This window comes from Dromiciops gliroides, chromosome 3, assembly GCF_019393635.1.
Source record: "Dromiciops gliroides isolate mDroGli1 chromosome 3, mDroGli1.pri, whole genome shotgun sequence".
Classification (NCBI taxonomy): domain Eukaryota; kingdom Metazoa; phylum Chordata; class Mammalia; order Microbiotheria; family Microbiotheriidae; genus Dromiciops; species Dromiciops gliroides.
This window is the reverse complement of record NC_057863.1, coordinates 583,264,588-583,284,714: the sequence shown is the minus strand read 5'-3', so window position 1 is coordinate 583,284,714 and position 20,127 is coordinate 583,264,588. Positions and strand designations below refer to the sequence as shown.

Sequence of the window (20,127 nt, the reverse complement as noted above, 5' to 3'; positions counted from 1 at the left end):
TGGCCTATAATCCTAATCTTACTTAGAGCAGCTGGGTGGCACAGTGGATAAAGTACTGGGCCTAGAGTCAGAAAAGCCTGAGTTTAAATTTGACCTCAGACACTAAGCATCTGCACAACCCTAGGTAAATCACTTATCTTTTGTTTGCTTAAGTGCTTTTGTGATGTAAATGAGCAGAAATAAGTGCCTACTAAGCAGGGATTGTCCTTTGTTATTTAGGTAGTCTTAGGACCTATAGGGTCATCAGACTTTTGCCTTACAGTTGTGACTCTTCATCATTCTATAGAGCTCAGCATATGTAACTCAAGGGATTTCTAGCCTGTGGGGGCAAACATAGATCAAAGCTATAGGTATATTTGATGTCCTTCTTACACATAGAATTCACCTTGGATTCTACCAGATACTATCATAAATAATCTGTGCTTAAAAGCTATTATTAACTATGGTCAGTGTATGAGAACCTTTGGATCCCATAATTTGGGGTTTAGAAATTACTTACAAATGCTTTAATCTTCATTTTTCTCAAGGATGAAACTGAATTCCCAGTTAATGTTTTATGTTTCATACAGATGAACCATTTGACAAAATCACTTCTTTTTAAAGTTCAAGGTATTTAGTCCATGAAGATTTTAAGGAACCTCTCCCGAATCCGTTTTGTTTTAACACCATAAATTATAGGATTCACCATGGGTGGGATAAGAAGGTAGATGTTGGCTATAAAAATGTGGACATGGGGAGCAATATTATGACCAAACCTATGTGTAAGGAAGGAGAAGAAGGCAGGAGTATAAAAAGTTAAAATGACCCACACATGGGAGCCACAGGTGCCCAGGGTCTTCCGTCTAGCTTCCTTGGAGGGTAGGTGAAATACAGCATGGAGAATGAGGACATAGGAACAGATAATCAGGATGAAGTCCAGTCCTGCAGTAAGGAAAGCAACAGAGAGACTGTAGGCTCTATGGATCTTGGTCTGGGCACAGGAAAGTTTGATCAGTGCCATGAATTCACAGTAGGTATGGGGGATAATGTTGGTCCTACAGTAGGGAAGCCATCGAAGCATGAAGGGATGAGGACTCAGCAAAATAACTCCCCGAACAACAATGACCAAACCTAGGCTCTTGATAACTGCATTGGTCAAAATAGCTGAGTGTCTAAGGGGGTTACAGATGGCCACATAGCGGTCAAATGCCATGGCCAAACAGAAGCCAGACTCCATGGTGGTCAGAGAGTGTATAAGAAATATCTGAGTGAGACAAGCTTCAAGGTATATCACTTTATCATTAAACCAGAAGAGACTGAGGATCTTGGGCAATGTGGTGGTGGTAATCATCAAGTCTGCCACTGAAAGCATGGAGAGAAAAATGTACATGGGCTCATGTAGGCTAGGGTCATTTTTGATGATGATTAGAAGGGTGCAGTTCCCCAGGAGGGCCAACATATACACCAGACAGAAGGGGATGGAGATCCAGATTTGAATGGTTTCTAGTCCTGGAATTCCAAGGAGGAGAAAGGTTTTGGGATGCAGATTGGTCCAGTTGAGTGCTGACATCACAGAAATCTTTTATCTTCATCACCTATATCACACCAAACATTATTATTTCTGTAAATAAATAGAAAATTAAAAATACTAACTCAATTATCCAATTCTTCTAACATATAGAAACATGTACAAAAAATAATCAGCAGGGGCCAGCTAGGTGACACAGTGGATAAATCACTGGCTCTAGATTCAGGAGGACCTAAGTTCAAATCTGGCCTCAGACATTTGACACTTACTAGCTGTGTGATCCTGGGCAAGTCATTTAACCCTAATTGCCCCCCACCCACCTCCTGCAAAAAAAATAAAATAAAAGGAATCACCATTACTTGATCTGAATGTATACCCTAAAGATTTGTAAAGACAAGAATCCTCTCCTAGTGAAGAGTACAATTTATATTTTAGAGTAGGGTTAGATTTATTTGTTTTATAAAGGAACACTTTAGTGACACTTTGTATTACATTTAGAGTTGGCTTATTTTGGGGAATTCTACATTTCTTTTATAATTTCCTAAAGCATGGTAAGCGCATGGACTCTTTTTGCATACATAGCAGATGGGAAGAAACACTATTTGTCATGAATCTTTATTCAAAAATGTCATAATCAATCTCCCCTATTCTATGTGAATTTCTCAAGCAAATATGTCAGAAAATCCCTTACTCATTTCATGAATTAAAGTGAAGTAAGCTCAATTAGGTGTGTTTTTTGCACTTCGAGACTCTAGAGATAAATAGATTACTTTGGAACTATGTTTATTATGGTGATCACACACCCTTCATCAAACTTAGTAAGCTATTTGGCTTCTTATAATATTTTCTCCAAAGTCTCAGTATTAACTATAGAGAGTCCCATTGACCATTTCCTCTTAATTTTCCTTGAAAGAAATCAAGTTTAAATATTCCTAGAGTTCTCACTAAAAAAACAAAAATCCAAACTATGAAAATGTAAGTCTTCTTGTGAAACCAGATCAGGAGATGGAAAACTCAAAGGCAACTTACAACTTACAAAGTCAATGAAAATATGGTATAGATGAAAATACAGTAAACAAGGCTTAGGGTCAAAAAGATTTGGCCAGCTCAATTCCTTATTAGCCAAATAAGCAAGTCATATATCCTCTCCTTGCCTCATTTTATTGATTAGTAAATTGATAGAACTCATAAAATTTGCAATTCCTTCTTTATATGGTCATTAAGTTCATCACTTTTTAAACATTAATGCAGCACATAGTTGAAAACCATCATTATACCAAGTGAAAATTAAAGGTCTTTGTGAGTGATCATAAATCTCCTATCACTTGGTTGTCTCCCATACCTGGAATTCACTCCTGCTTCACCTCCAACTCAGAATCTCTTGTTTTCTTCAAAAATCTGCTTTACTAACACCTTCTAATTCCAGGGCTCTTAAACTGTTCTCCTTACCATGATTTAAAAGAAAAAAAAACTACTTTGATGAAGAGGATGCTGGGAAGATGGCAAAGTAGGTCAGAAAATGCCAAACTTTCCAAAATCCCCCCCCCCAAAAAACACAAAACAGAATATTACCTCAATGTGAATGCAGAGCAGTAGAAATAAATAAAAGTGGATTAAAGTAGTTATCCTAAGAAAACTTGAGGGGGAAGCTAGGTGACACAGTGGATAAAGCACAGGCCCTGCATTCAGGAGCACCTGAGTTAGAATCTGACCTCAGATACTTGACACTTACTAGCTGTGTGACCCTGGGCAAGTCACTTAACCCTCATTGCCCCACCCCCACCCCCCAAAAAAGAAAATTTGTGTGGACCTCAAAAAAGACTCAATATTTAGGGGTAGAGACATAGCCAGGTTGAAGTGCAAACACCTCTAGGCAGACTTCATCTGAATCAACAGACTGAATCAAAAAACAAGTCTTGGGAGCAGCTGGGTTGAGGCAACAGATTTAGGAGCAGCGGAAACTTTCACTTTATCAGTAGAGTTGGGGTTGGGTTGCCAGGCCCAACTGTGCTGATTAGACATGTCCCAGGCTGCAGCTGCAGGTGAGGGAGGAGGAGTGAGCATAAGCCTGGTCAGAGTGGTAGCAGAGGCATAGAGACCCTGCTGGCTGTGGGAACTTACAAGAGAGCAGAGTCTTTGGTTTCTTTTCCAGAACAGAGGAGTGAGTGGAGGTTTGTAGCCATGGGAAGGACTGCAGGGAGCAAGAGCATTCCCAGCACAGGCCCAGTGTGACTGGGGGCCCTAGCTGGGGAAGAGCTGTGGCTCTTCTCTAAGAGTGTCCAAGGTTGGCCTGACAGAGCACAGAAAATAACAGTAAGAAAGACCTGAGCCCTAGGGCAGCACTCCCCATACCTCAGGACTCAAAGTTGTCTATGATAATAAGATACTAAAAATTAAATTAAATTAAAATGAATACCAAAGGAGAAAGAACCTGACCCCATAGATTATAGGAACAGAGAAGATCTGAGATATGTACACACACACACACACACACACACACACACACACACACAAACACACAGTCCTAATTTAAAGAGAAATTTCAAATAATATATATTCTTATATACATATATATAGTCCTAATAAAAGAGAAATTTCAAATTGTCACATATATCAGAAGAGTTCTTCAAAGAACTTTAAAAGAATTTTTAAAATCAAGTAAAAGAAATAGAGGAAAGATTAGGAGAAAAATATGAGTAAGCCAAGAAAATCAAGAAATTATGAAAAGAAAATCATCCAATTGGATAAAGATAAAAAAACATAAGACATGAAATACCTCCTTGAAAACTAGAATTGGGAAAGAGGAAGCTAACGATAATATAAGGCACCAAAAAAAAATAAACAAAATCAAAATAATGAAAAAAATAGAAGAAAACATGAAACATTTCATTAGAAAAGCAACTGATCTAGAGAACAGTTGAAGGAGAGACAACTTAAGAGTTGTTTGACTACCTGAAAGGTATGATTAAAAAAGAGTCTGACAACAAATTGTTAAGCAAAACTGACTTGAAGTTCTAAAATGAGAGGGTAAAGCAGAAATAGACAAAAAAATCTACCAATCACCACCTGAAAGTGATCTCAGCATGAAAACTTAGAGGGATATCCTAACCAAGTTTCAAACCTCCCAGCCTAAGGAGAAAATACTATAAGCAACAAGATAGAAAAATAGACAGATAGACACAAATGATAGAGAGATACACATACATATATGTACACATACATACATATGTGTATGTGTTGGTATTTGTATACTTGTATATATGTGTCTGTGTATATATTGTATATGTATGTATGTGTATGTGTATTGTGCATTTGTATGTGTATATGTATGCATGCATTATGTGTATGTGTATGTGTATGCATTTAATAATCTAAATACAAATGATATGGTTAATGAATACATAAACCCACTTGGATTTAATGGAACTGCCTTATTATTCAAAATAATTTTATGAAACCTTGGATTAAAAAGATCAAAATGCCTTCCAATTGAACCAAAATAACATACAACTGGTTGTCAATCAAACTTCAGATTTAATTGGGGAGTCGTATACCATTTGCCTCTCAAATTTCTGGGTTATAGGTAGCAGATAAGCTCCTATCTACAGTGTCTTCCTTCCTGAGGATAATTGGTAGATTTTATGGCTCTCTAGTAAACACCTTAGTCTGCTCGAGCAATCCTTTCTTTCTCCCCAAACCTTGCAAAAACATCTGGGTACCCTTATCTGTGCTACCCTTTAGAATCATATAGTCTTATCATACTGTTTGCTTTTAAGTTGAATTGTCAAACTTATTTGTATCATGTTTATGAAACTGAGAAACTATCCTGTACTAACAAGCAGGAAACTAAAAGTTAATGAATCTGGATCTCATTGATTTATAAATAGAGCTAAAACTTTGGGTGAGCAAGGTCTGTACAGCAAAGAAGGCTTAAATACTTTCATTTACTAAGAAATTTGGGGCTCTTTCTTTGGAAAGAGTATCCACATGTACATGCTCACTTGCTAAAGGGTGAAATAAACTGGTGCCATTTTTGTTAACTGCTCTTTGCTTTGGTCTATTAATTTATCACTGTTTTCCATATGGGATAGTTACAAAAACATACACATGTACATATAATATGTGTGTATATATATATATATATATACATATATATATATGGGACAATTATGAATAAAAACATCTCCATAACTGTCACACATACATGTATATGTGAATGTGCACACAGGATAATTATCTATACATATACACATGCATATATGTGGAATATGTATATACAGCATATATGTATACTATATATTTTGTATGTGTGTGTGTATATATATATATATATATATACACACACACACACATACATGCATATATACAGAAAGACATGTGTGTGAGGTAAAGTCAGGATGACACAAGACCTAGCAACTTTTATAGTAAAAGACTGTAAGAATGTTCTAAATCATTATTAATTAGAGAAATGCAAATTAAAAGAACTCTGAGGTAGCACCTCACACCTATCAGATTGGCTAATATGACAAAAAAAAATAATAAAATGATAAATGTTGGAGAAGATGTGAGGAACTTGGAACACTAATGCACCATTGGTGGAGTTGTGAACTGATCCAACCATTCTGGAGAGCCATTTGGAACCATGCCCAAAGGCTATAAAACTGTCTTCCCTTTGACCGAGCAATACAACTACTACAACTATTAGGTCTATATCCTAAAGAGATCATAACAAAGGGAAAAGGATCCACATGTACAAATATATACAGGTTGTTGGGCTTGGAACACTATATTTTAAAAAGCAAAAGTTCTGGGGTTGCAACCAAAAATAACCTAGTAAGCAAACCTGAGTGTAATCCTGAATACACATTAAAATATGGATGTTTAATGAACTGAAAAATTTTCAAGTATTTGTGACAAAGGCCACAATCAATAGAAAATGTGGCATAAGATCCAGAAGAGGCATAAGGTAAACACAAAAGACCAGTTATAAAGCAATCGATAAGGTCAATCTGTTTACTTCTTATATGTGAAAATATTATTAGTACCTTAAGACTGATTATTACTTGGGTAGTTTTAGGGAAAAAGGCTTGAGTTGAGCTAAATATGATTGGTTGATTCTGAAAAAAAAACTGGGTACAAAAAGGCAAAAATGAGCAATTATCTCAGAAATTAACTTTGAAAGGAAAAACTGATGCAAATGAAGCACATTGCAGTGGCAGGGAGGGTCATACTAGAACCTTATATTGGAACTGGGTTAAATATGAGCAGGCAGATTTCAGAAAAATCTGGAAGGACTTACATGAACTCATGCTGAGTGAAGTGAGAAGAATAAGGAGAACATTATACATAGTAACAGCAATATTCTGCAATGATCAACTATGACAGACTTAGCTCTACTCAACATGGCAATAATTCAGAAAAATTCCAAAAGACTCATGATGGAAAATGCTATCCAGATCCAGAGGAAAAATCTATGCAGTTTGAATGAAAATTGAGGCATACTAGTTTCACTTTGTTTTTGTTTGTTTGTTTGTTTTCCCTTCTCATAGTTTTCCCGTTTTATTCTGATTCCTCTTTCATAACATGACTAATGTGGAAATATATTTAATATGATTGTACAAATATAACCTATATCAGATTGCATTCTTGGAGAGGTTGAAGGGAAGGGAGGGAGGAAGAAAAAATTGGAACTCAAATTCTTATAAAAATAAATGTTAAAAACTATTTTTGCATTAACTGGAAAAAATAAAAAATAAATTGTTTCATAAAAATAGATAAAATAAAAGCTGGATGGCTGAACTACAAAAAAGGCTTTTATTTAATTTTATATATTTTAAAATATTGTTCTCAGAAGCATTCAGTAGGTTTCATCAGGCTGCCAAAGAACTCCATGACAAATAATTAAATAACAATAATAGTAATCAAGTGTCTTTCCATGAAACTTTTACCACTCACCCAGCTGATGTTTCCCCCTACCATTTGGTAGACTTATTTTTGTTGATGATGTATGCATGCATGAAGGTATGTATGTATGTATATAATATGTATGTATATTTGTCTCCCCTGCTATAAAGTAAGCTTCTTATGAATAAGTGATGTTTTTCCTTTGTTTTTGTATCTCACATTTCGAGCATAGGTCTTCACACATAAATTCATAAGCATTTGGTGATTGAATGATTACTTTGCCATCTGCCTTATCAATGCCTACTCTTTGCCACCTAAAATAACCTCTCTTTTGAATTGGACCTGAACTCCATGGATCATCTTCCCCTATCAATGAAGCTGGAATTTTTTAATAAAATTTCAGATTTTCTGATATTTTTAAAGAAAAGGAAAACCTAATCTTTACACTTTTGATGAGTGGGATTGGAAAAAAAAATATTGCCTTGATTTGGTAAATTCAACCACCTTTGTGCTTCTTCCATTTGCTTTGTGAGGTAGCTTTTCCAGCTATTATTGGCCTTAAAACTGAGTATTGAAATAAACTGAAGTTAGAACCTCACTATTGAATCACTTCCTCACAAAATGTCAAAACTAAGATTTCCAAAAATAGCAAAGGATATTCAATCATATTCAGAAAATCCTTTATGAAATGTTAATCAAATCTGATTTACTTTAAAATATTATTTCATCCTATATGTTTCTTTTCCATTTTGCATATATTGTATTGTAAGCATTTTATGTGGTATAGTAATTCAGTAATGTATGCATATGATTTTTAATATTTGAGTGCATTATCAAAAAAAGTTGAAAGTATACCCTAGAAAGAATTTGAATATATCTAGTCCAACTATCTTATTTAGAGGTTGTAAATGTATTGCTAATTCTTTCTAGTGTGTCTTACTCCCCTCCCCTGGAAGAGGAGGATTGATGAACGTACCCTTGGATATCAATCCATCCAGAAGTGGAACCCTTTCTTCTCTGCTTATAGCACTCCACTCTCAGGAAGAGAACTATAACCTAGTTGCCTACATTGATCCCTAATTCAACCACCATGGCCTCCCTGCTTTTCCTACCCCCAACTCTGTTCACATTCTTACATAACTGAATTGTTATCACCTTCAGAGCCTTCTCAATGTCCTAACCACTTCACTTTCAGTTGGAATACTTTCCCTCTTCTGACCATTCCACCACATGGAAAAGCACACCATCTTGACCATGCTAGCCTAGAGTAGACCCCCCATCACCAGTGCTTCTTTCTCTCAACTGGGCTATTTGAATGGTCTCCTGCTTGATTTACCTGCCTCAACTATCTCTTTACTTCAATCCACACAGCTGCCAAAGCCTTCCTAAAGCATAGGTCTGACCATATCACTAACCAAAATAACTCCAATGGATTCCTATTACCTCTAAGATAATAGAGAAACCTCTTGCTCCTCCCATTCATGCCTAGAATGTCTTCCTCTTTCTTTCCATCTCTTAGATTCATTATATTTATATGTACATATACAAATATGTATGTATATATGTATATGTATTCTTCAAGACGTGGTCCAAACACCATTCTAGCCTCTTCCCAGTGTCTGTTTCCTCATGTATAAAATGAGATTAGAATAAATAGCCTATGGGGTTTCTTTGGCTCTAGATTTATTATTCCATGATATTATGATCCATTTTTTTTTACCTAGAAGCCAGCCAATGAAAGGAGATGTAACTATATGTTGACATTTTTTAGTTAATGAATAGCTTTCCTCCTCCTATAACTCAGCAATCTGACAGTGGTAAATGCCCAAATAAGTATTCTTATTTTGGGTTTTCAGGGATCAGATTTTTAAATATGAAGATACCTTATATTGTGGCCTGAAACTCAAATTCAGAGTGGGTGTTATGTTTTCATTTTCTATTTGACAATAAACACATGCAGTCATGAAACTCACAGTCTTCGAAAAAAAAGTCTTAATCTTTTTTTCTTTGTAATGCCATTGACTTCTTTTGCAGTCTTGTGAAGCCTATTCACTCTTAGAATAATGTGTCCAAATAAATCAATGAAATGATAAATTTCAATTAGAAGTCAATGAAAAAATCTAAATACATCTAAATCCATGTTTTTGTTTTTGTTTTTTTTTTTGTTAAGGAATACATGAACCGTAGGTAAAGAATCCCTTGTCTAGAGAGACCACCCCCTTGTAATCATCTCACACTCACCTGCCTTCACATTCTTATTGTTAACTTCAAAATGGATTCCAGGGATCTCCAGACCATTTATTGAACCAGCCTTTTTGATCTGTTCCTCTTGAACAACTTCCACTTTTTATCCTAACCTTAGTCCCAATTGTTTCCTCCTGATCTGAGAGGATCAACTCAAATTCTTAGAATCAAAAAGCTCAAAAAGCTTTCCTTAGAAAATATTATCTCTTTTACTTGTCTCCTTTTCTCATTTCAGGTCAATATAATCCATCAGTTCTTGTGGAAATGCAGTGACCCTTCCCCAGCACACCATCCCAGACCTAAACATAAGTATCTTGCCTTTGCATATTTTACCTTTGTACCACAGCCTTGCCTGGCACTTAAGTGAAGATGGTTTTATGTTAAAAATGTTGTTTCTCCCTCTCATAGGGTACTTAATGTTTGGGAGAATGGACCCCAAAGATATCATCTCTAAGGTATGTGGACAGCAGCCATGAAAAAACAAATCATCTCTTGGGACCCTAAAAGGTCTCAGCATAGCTAAGCATTCCCCTAAGAACCCAGTAGAAGGTAATCTACTATACTTTATCCATGTGAAAAACAAAAGCCTTTCACAACTAAGAAGCTGGAATTTTCATGTTTTCACAACTGGATGAGGACTGAATGAAATACAGAGTTAATGCATGTGATGAAAAGTAGATATTTTATTATCACCAAAATTCCTGTATTGAAACAGAGCAAGTAATCAGTAATCCTACCTCAGAAACTTATAAGCCATGTGATTTGGGGCAAATCACTGAACTACTCAGTCCCAATTTCCTCATCTGTAAAATTAGTATCATATTTCTATTTAGTTCAAAGAGTTGTTTCAAGGCTCATATGAGACAACTTATAAGCTCTTCTCAAAAATCTTAAAATGTTCCCCCTGCCAATCTTTTCAGTAAAAGAAACATATAAAAATAAAGACAGACACATATGTATGTATGTATGTGTATATATATATATATATATATATATATACATATATATATAATGAAAATTAGAAGCTGGAAGAAAATTTCCTTATGCATCAAGTGATTACAAAAAAAGTAGGTAGTACAATCTTGCTGTCAGAAAAGAAAACACAAGATAAGAGTAGGGAAACTACATTATTTTTCAATCATAGGCAGTTAACATATATATATATATAATGTATGTATATGTATATGTATGTATATACACATATGCATATAGTATTATTCCTACACACAACAAATGACATATCATCTAAATTCTTGTGGGAAAAATTTAAATTAATTGCAAAAGAAAATTGCAAAACAATAATTGTAGATGTTCATTTTCTTTCTCTCAGAGATAGTAAATCAAACATAAATATAAAGAAAAATGTAAAACTGAATAAAAATGGAGGATTTAGAACTAAAAGGAAATAAAATGAATTAAACTTTTTATCACTCCTATATGATACTTTAATAAAAATAAAGTCATCTTATATAAAAAATAGTACTTTAAATCAAGATATGACTAAAAAGAAGAAATTATGATTAACTGACCAATACTTTAAAAAATTGAAAATATATGCCATGCTTTGCTTAGTCATTCTCTAATTGACAGTCATCTACTGTGTTTCCAACTTCTGGCTATTACTATTAAAGTACTATTACTATTCAATCTTTTGTGTTTTTTTGAGGCAATTGGGGTTAAGTGACTTGCCCAGGGTCACACAGCTAGTAAGTATCTGAGACTAGATTTGAACTCACGTCCTCCTGACTCCAGGGCCAGTGCTCTATCCACTGCACCACCTAGCTGCCCCAAATTACTATTACTATTAATGTAGTCCTTTGAATAGAGGTAATTAGAAAATTTGATTTTAAAATACAAAACTCAAGAGAAGTATAAAAAGTTATATATAAAAGAGCAATCATAAGAGTTTCAATAAGGTTAAGCTGTTTACATTCCTACATGGGAAAATTATACTTGTAACTACTAACATTTTTTTCTCATTAATAGAGTACTTTGAAGGAGTATACATAGACAGGGGGTACAGGCATGAGTTCTATATGATAGGGTGACTATCTAAAAAGTAATATTAAGGGGTGAAAAGAAGGAATACACTGGGAGAACAGGGATCAGAGAGGTAGAATAGGATAAATTATTTCATATAAAAGAGGCATGAGAGAGCTTTTAGAAGGGAGGAATGGGGAGGTGGAAGGGGAACAAGTGAACCTTACTCTCATTGGAATTGGCACTAAAAGGGGATAACATACATGCTCAGCATATAGAAATCTATCTTATCCTACAAGAAATAAGGAGAGATAAAGGAAAAGGAAAGGGAGGTGATAGAAGGCAGGCCAGCTTGGATAAGCTAAAAGAAGCAAAACATTTTGAGGATGGACAGTGTGAAAGGAAAGAGAATAGGATAAAAAGGGAAGGTGAGGAATGGGAGAATAGGAGAGAGGAAAATACACACCAAACCAGGATAAATGTGGGGACAATTTATAGCAAGTTTCTCTGATAAAGACCTCATTTCTCAAATATATAGAGAAATAAGTCAAATTTATAAAGAAAAATAATAGCCATTCCTCAACTGATAAAGGATGTTAACAGTTTGTAGACAGAGTAATCAAAACTATCCATAACCACATAAAAATGCTCTAAATCACTATTGATTTAAGAAATGAAAATTTAAACAACTCTGAGGTGCCACCCCATACCTATCAATTTGGCTAATATAATAGAAAAGGAAAATGAGAAAGGTTGGAGTAGATGTGGGAAAATTGAGACACTGATGTACTTCTTGTGGAATTCTAGACTACCATTCTGTACAGCAATTTGGAGCTCTACCCAAAAGCCTATAAAACCATGTATACCCTTTAAAGAAGGAATACCACTGCTATGTCTATATTCCAAAGACATTTTTAAAAAAGAAAAATGGCCTATATGTACAAAAATATTTATGGCAGCTTTTTTAATGCTGGCAAAGAATTGGAAATTGAGGAGTTGTACATCAATATTTGAATGGCTGAACAAGTTGTGTTATATGATAGTGTTGGGATATTATTGTGCTAAAAGATATGATGAGCATAATGTTCTCAGAAACACCTAAAAAGACCTAAATGAACTAATGCAAAGTAAAATGAAGAGATCTAGGAGAATATTGTACAAAGTAATAGCAATATGGTAAGATGACCAACTGTGAATGGCAACTATTCTCAGTAATACAATGATCTAAGATGATTCTGAATGATTTATAATAAAAAAAAAATGCTATCTATCTCCAGAGAAAGAACTGATGGAGTCTGAATGAATATCAAATCATACTTTTTCTTTATTTTCTTAATTGTTTGTTTTTGTTTTGCTCTATGTTTTCTTTCAAAACATGACCAGCATGGAAATGTTTTGCATGATTGCACATTTATATCCTATATCAAATTGATTGACTTCTAAATAGGAGGGGTGTAAGGGAGGGAGGGAGAGAATTTGGAACTCAAAATTAAAAAAAAAACATGCTAAAATTGTCTTTTCATGTAAGTGAGGAAAATAAAAATATTAAATAATAAAACAAAAATTAATGCTTTGAATATTTTCATATAGATTAAGACTTTTATAATTATTTTGAAACTTTATATTTATTTGTTATTTTGGACATTTTTCTATAAGAAAATTACTTTTGGGGTTATCTATAATTATATATTTAAATCTGTATCCCTACACATGTATACATCCATACTTGTATGTGTAAGCATAAAACACACCATCCACCTACAGACGCACACACACACACCTGGGAGTGCATGTATACATAATCTATACCAAACCCTTATCTGAAAAAAATTTATATAATTGACCCTCCACTTAACCACTTTTAATTTTAAGTGCATTTGATTTCTTTGTGCAGAAGATTTTAAGTTTCTTTTAGTCCAAGTTTTCTACTTTGTCATCTGTAATTGATTCTACTTGGTTGGTTAAGAAGACATCTCCTATTCACAGCTGTGAGAAGTCTATAATCTGTGTTTCTTCTCTTTTTAATTAGTGTGACCTTTAATATTAGTATCACATATATATTTAGAAATGAATTAAAAATGGAGTTAAAGGTGTTGGTCTAAGTCTCATTTCTGTCAGACCGCTTTCCAATTTTCCTAGCAGTTTTTTAAAATAAATTATGGAATTTTATCCTAATCAATTCATATTCTCTGGTTTATGGAACAGTGGATCAGAGTATTTCATTCTTTCTGATTCTTCAATATGTAGACTTTTCAATAGGTCCGCCTTTCTCTCTCTTTCTCTTTCTTGTGGGGCAATGAGGGTTAAGTGACTTGCCCAGGGTCACACAGTTAGTAAGTATCAAGTGTCTGAGGCCAGATTTGAACTCAGGTCCTCCTGAAACCAGGGCCAGTGCTTCATTCTCTCTACCACCTATTTTCCCCCTTGGCTTTTTCTTTTTAAAGCAAGTACCAAATAAATTTTTGTGATTGATACTTTATAATATAACTTTAGGATTAGAAGTATAAATTAATTTTATCAATTTTCTTTTGAATTTTGCTAAGGTATGTTGTAGTTGCATCCTAGAAATTTTGTCACGTTATTACATCATTACATAATTTTCTTTTACATAATTATCAATTTTTTCTACATTTTTCTTCGGTCAAATAATTGTTAAGTCTAAGTTTGGGACTGTGTATTTTGTTTATGATCCTTGAACTGATTTTTATTTTGCAGTCAGTCAATGAGCATGTATTAGGAACATAATGACAGGTACTTGCTAAGCACTGGACATATAAAGACAGACAAAAGATCATGCTTGCTTTCCTGGAACTCACAATCTAGTGGGAAAACCAGTATTCAAACACCTATGGATTTTGAGGGGGGGAACATATACAGGATACATTTGAAATAATCAACAGAAGGTTATAGGAATAAGTGAAATCATGCAATGCTTTCCACAAGAGAGAAGGTTTTTACTGTGATGAAGAATGAGAAAATTTCAGGCACAGGGGAAAGACAATGGAAATGCCTGGAGTCAGGAAATGGAGTGTCCTATGTAAATTGTATAAACATCACTGACATAGTGTTCATTACTTGTTTTTCATTTTTTTCAACTCTTCTTGATCTCATTTGGGGTTTCTTTGGCAAAGATGCTGGAGTGGTTTGCTATTTCCTTCTCCAGCTCATTACATAAATGAGGAAAATGAGGCCAACAAGGTTAAGTGACTTGCCCAGGATCACATACCTAGTAAGTGTCTGAGTTCAATTTTAACTCAGGAAGATCGGCCTTCCTGACAGCCAGTCAAGTACTCTCTCCATTGCAGTACCTACCTGCCCAATTTGGAGCTTATAAATTCATTTGATATTGATATGTTATCTATCTTTTCAACATAATCTCCTGGGTTTGGTTTTTTGTTTTGTTTTGTTTTGTTTTGTTTTGTTTTGTTTTGTTTTGGGGGGGAGTTGGTCATTCCTTCTTTTATTGTGAATGTTTTTACTTTTTCTGATAGGATTATTTTAACTCTTCTTTTAGATTCACCTAATTAATAGCCATTTTTTCCAGTTCTTGTTGGGTTTGGGTACAATTAGAATTTTCCTTTGAGGTTTTCATTGAAGCAATTTTCACGTTGTTATTTCTCTGTCACTATAGTAACATTTTATGGTTAAATTATTTTGTTGTTGCTTGCTCATTTCTTTAGGTTATGTATTGACTTTGAAATTTATGTTCAAGTTGAGCTCTACTCATCTGGGGATTGGGAAGTACTGTTCCAAACTTCAGATTTTTTCATGCTACTGCTTTGAAAGTTAGTTTTGTAGATCTGCAAGTTTTCAGTGTTTACAAGATATTGTGATTCTGAGAGAGTTGTGGTAATTGTTCTCCAGTTTTGTGCTCTGGTCTTTACCAAGGAAGGGCCCTCATCCCTTGCAGTTGCAGGCACTAACACTATTTTCTGCTTTGGTACAGTGCCCAGTGCCCTTCTTCCCTTGTGATCAACCACCAGAACTTTTTCTGGAATTGTGACCCAGAACTGTGTATAGGCAATTGAGTTGTCTATCAATGGCAGCTACACCCAGTGCTAGCCATAGGCTCTCTATAATTGCTTTCTGAGCAATTGTCTAACCCATTTACCATTTCTGTGTTGAAAACTCCTGAAGTTGCTGCTGTGACCACTATTGCTTTTGCTGTTGCAACATATCGTGGGCCCTGGGACTTTTCATAACTCTTCACAACTCATTGTAACCTATATGACATTAATCAGGATTCTGTATGAATATTTGCTCTACGATTCTTTTAGATGAGGTTGATGTAATTTCTGCTTCTGCCAGTCTCCTAACATTTATAATGTCCTTTATTAATCAAAAAGTGCCTATTTCCTTCATTTTGTTTTAGTTTCTTAATACCTCTGAGGCAAGATGGCATAGTAAAAGACTGAGTATTAGAGAAAACAAGTGACTTAAAAAATAATCACAAAGCCAGGAAGCAGCTGGTCTGGGAGCGGAGTCCATTTATTGAGATCTCTGGTCTCCTTTATATTTGAATATTGTGTTAATTTCAATAATAACCATAATCACAATAAATATTACTATAAGGTTTGCAAAATACTTTATAAATATTATCTAATTTCACCCTCAAAATAATCCTGAGATATAGAGGTAGATGGTATTATTATTCCCATTTTATAATTAAGGAAACTGAGGAAGCCAGCACTTAAGAAATTTACCTAGGGTCACACAGCTAGTAAGTATCTAAATCATGGTTGAACTTGAGTGTCAATGAATACCATTGTAGCTGCATTGTTTGGTCATTTTAGCTAATTCTAGATCTCTGGGTCACATCCAGGTAGGGTATATTTTTGCCTAAATTTTAAAAAGTATGCACCTACATGATCTATTCACTTCAAATAGATAAATGGAAAGGTGCCATCCTTTCTCTTTCTATTTTTAATTAAATTTTATTGATAGCTCTTGTTTTATATCAACTAAATTTCTCCTTATAGTCCATTTATGAGCTTTAGTACAGGTCATATTTATAACACAGGCAGTGCTAAGGTGAGGAAAAACATGGTAACATGAGCTTGGGCTATATGTTTTGGGATTCAAGAAACCCTTCATTTTGTACCTAAAAATCATCATTGCCATCATCATTATAATAATAATCATCATGACCTGTTCATATTTATATAATACTTACCTTTTACACAATGATTTGCTTATTATAATGCAGTGGAAAATAAAGAGAACTATTGTTCCCATTTGGCATAAATGTAAAAGTAAGAATTATAACCTAGCTCTTCATATATTAGGGCAAGTTCTGTTACTGCTACATTAAACAATATGCCTGTGGATGAATATATAAAATAGTCTATGACCATTGCTAATGGTACACCCAATATTTTGCCTCACAGATTCCATCATGTGCTTAGAGTGGTGCTCATAAGCCATATACTTCTTTATACCTTACTGACTTTTCACCCAAAAGAATTTTTGAGATCTATGAAATAATCTGACATTTTATCTAGGATTTAAGTTTCTTTTAAGGATTATTGAGAGTACCTTTCATGTGGATCCTCAGGGGATCTCCTCAATGAGAGTACCAAACTGTAAAGGTGACAGTTATATTTTTAACCCATTCTCTTATTCAAAGCACACTGAGAATCCCACCATCTATCGTCAGCATAATTATACTGGTTGAATTGTGGCAGCGAACTTGAATTTCTTTACCCTGAGGCAGATCCCCCCCCCCCAATTTGTTTTTCCGAAAGAGTTCATCTTAAGCTTACATAATGGCAAAATGATATTAATGTTGTAGTATCTTTTATCTACTTAGCTTTTTGGTCAAATCCAACTTATTTTCATTTTTGTTTTTCAATCTGTGAAAAATTTTAGGAACCTCTCCCGTATCTGTTTAGTTTTTACCCCATAGATGATGGGGTTCACCATAGGTGGAACAAGAACATAGATATTGGCAACAAAAATATGGATAGAAGGAGCAATATGGTGTCCAAGCCTGTGAGTGAGAAAGGAAAAATAGGCAGGGGTATAAGAAATCAATATAACCCACACATGAGATCCACAGGTGCCTAGTGTCTTAATTCTGGCTTCCCTGGAGGGGAGGCGAAACACAGTATGAAGAATGAAGACATAGGAACAGATAATTAGTATGAAGTCTAGCCCAGCTGTAATGAAAGCAACAAATAGGCTGTAAGCTCTGGGAATCTTGGTTGGGGCACAGGCCAGCTTGATCAATCCCATGAACTCACAGTAAGTATGAGGGATGATATTAGTCCTACAGTAGGGAAGCCACCTAAGCATGAATGGATGAGGTCCAAGCAGTACAATTCCACGGAGGAGGATAGCCAATCCTAGGCCCTGAATAACAGTAATGGTCAAAATGGTTGAATGTCTAAGTGGGTTGCAGATGGCCACATAATGGTCAAAAGCCATGGCTAATATAATTCCAGATTCTATATTGGACAAAGCATGTATGAGAAATACTTGGGTAAGGCAGGCTTCAAAGCGAATTTCTCCATCATTAAACCAGAAGAGGCTGAGCATCTTTGGCATGGTGGTGGTGGTAAGCATCAAGTCTGCCACAGAGAGCATGGAGAGAAATAAGAACATGGGTTCATGCAAGCTGGGATCAGTTTTAATAATGAAAAGAAGGGTACAGTTCCCCACCAGAGCCAATATATACACCAGGCAGAAAGGAATAGATATCCAGATGTGCGCAGCCTCTAGTCCTGGGATGCCAAGGAGAAAAAAGTTGGTTGGATGAAAATTGGTTCTGTTGATAGCTATCATTGTGAGGATCTTGGAGCCTCCTCACTTCTATCTCAGCTGAACTTATAGATGCTCTAAATAGAAAGGACTTCAGCTAATAATTCCTGTGAAATGATAGGAAGAATTGTACAATTTTAATGATTCAGTTATTCAAGGACATGTGGCACTCTAACACAGATTGTTCCCTATTAATAACCTGAAATAGCTTGCCATGACTCAGTTTTACAACTTAATGCTTCCCCTTCTCCCTCTGTACCTCATTCAGACTCATTCATAATGTCTTGTGAGGAACTTCTTTTCTCTTCATCATCCAAGTTGGGACTTGGCTGATGTTATCTACTGCCAAGATATCTCCTAGCTTGTCTAGGTTTTCTACTATCAAAGACCTTAAAGGATCAGGATGTCTGGAAATATTTCTTACTCCCCTTTCTCATTTTGCCATAAAGGATAAAATATATGCTACCATTTTATGCTGTTTTCAATAATTAGATAACATATTTATTAAGAACTCAATACCTGCCAGTCACTACATCTACAATGCAGACAAAGCATATAAAGGTTATGACAGGTAAAGATAGTCACACAACTTCTCTTTGCTCTATTTTCTTTATCTGTGAAAATATAGAAGGCAATTTTTTCTAGATTCAGAGCTATAAGTACTCTTAGAAGTTCTAGAGACAAACTCCCTCATTTTACAAATGAGATAAATTAGGTTGAGAAAGAAGAAATGACTTGCCAAGGCCTACCCAGAAATTAAGTGACCGAGATAGGATTTAGATCAGTTCTTTTTGATTGTAAACCAGCTCTTTATAGTCACTGCACCACCTAGTGACCTCAAAGCATAGTTGTAAGGGGGGCAACTATTTGGTGCAGTGCATAAAGCACTGGCCCTGGATTCAGGAGGACCTGAGTTCAAATCCAGTCTCAGACAATTGACACTTACTAGCTGTGTGACTTTGGGCAAGTCACTTAATCCTCATCACCCCACCAAAAAAAAAAAATAGTTGTAAGAATTAAATGAAATTGCATATAAAGAGGCATTGTGTGCTAGAGGACAGACAGCCACCCTTGAAACTAAAAAGACCTGTGTTCAAGTTTTGCATCTAACCTCTACTGACCATTTAACTCTGGGCAAGTGACTTAACCTTTCAGTGTCCCAAGGCAACCCTCTAAGAGAATAAGTTCCAGAGTAGGTGACATCTTCATTGGTACAGGACATTTCCTCATTGGGAATTCTTGATAACAAGAAAATGACATAATTGGGTTTTTTGGTTGGTTTTTGTGGTTTTTAAAAAATAACATAAGAGGGGCGGCTAGGTGGCGCAGTGGATAGAGCACTGGCCCTGGAGTCAGGAGTACCTGAGTTCAAATCCAGCCTCAGACACTTAATACTTAGCTGTGTGACCCTGGGCAAGTCACTTAACCCCAATTGCCTCACTAAAAAAAAAATAACATAAGAAATACAGTAGAGAATAGAGGATTAGTCTTAACATCAAGAGGTCCAAGAGGACCATGTCTCTGATTCATACTAGTTGTTTGGCCAAGGGTAGGTCATCACCCTAAGCAAATCTCTATAACTCTCCATGACTGAAAATTAGAGAAGAGTTTAAATTTTGCATTGGAAGCTTTTCTTTCCAGGAGCTTATAGAATTGATGAAATCACAGATGTACAAATTCAATTTATGTAAAGCACTTGGATGTCTTATATTACTACGATGCATAAATACATG

The 20,127-nt window shown here is 35.2% G+C and overlaps 2 protein-coding genes across 2 annotated transcripts; both read right to left on the bottom strand.

Moving 5' to 3' along the window:
- Positions 1 to 613: 613 nt before the first annotated feature.
- LOC122748046 (olfactory receptor 52K2-like) lies at positions 614 to 1,552 on the bottom strand. Its single transcript, XM_043993777.1, has one exon. The coding sequence runs from the start codon at positions 1,547 to 1,549 to the stop codon at positions 614 to 616; it is 936 nt and encodes a 311-aa protein (XP_043849712.1). The 5' UTR covers positions 1,550 to 1,552.
- Positions 1,553 to 17,482: 15,930 nt separating this feature from the next.
- LOC122748045 (olfactory receptor 52K1-like) lies at positions 17,483 to 18,418 on the bottom strand. The gene has a single exon (XM_043993776.1). It carries the CDS (start codon positions 18,416 to 18,418, stop codon positions 17,483 to 17,485), a length of 936 nt encoding a protein of 311 aa, XP_043849711.1.
- Positions 18,419 to 20,127: the final 1,709 nt, after the last annotated feature.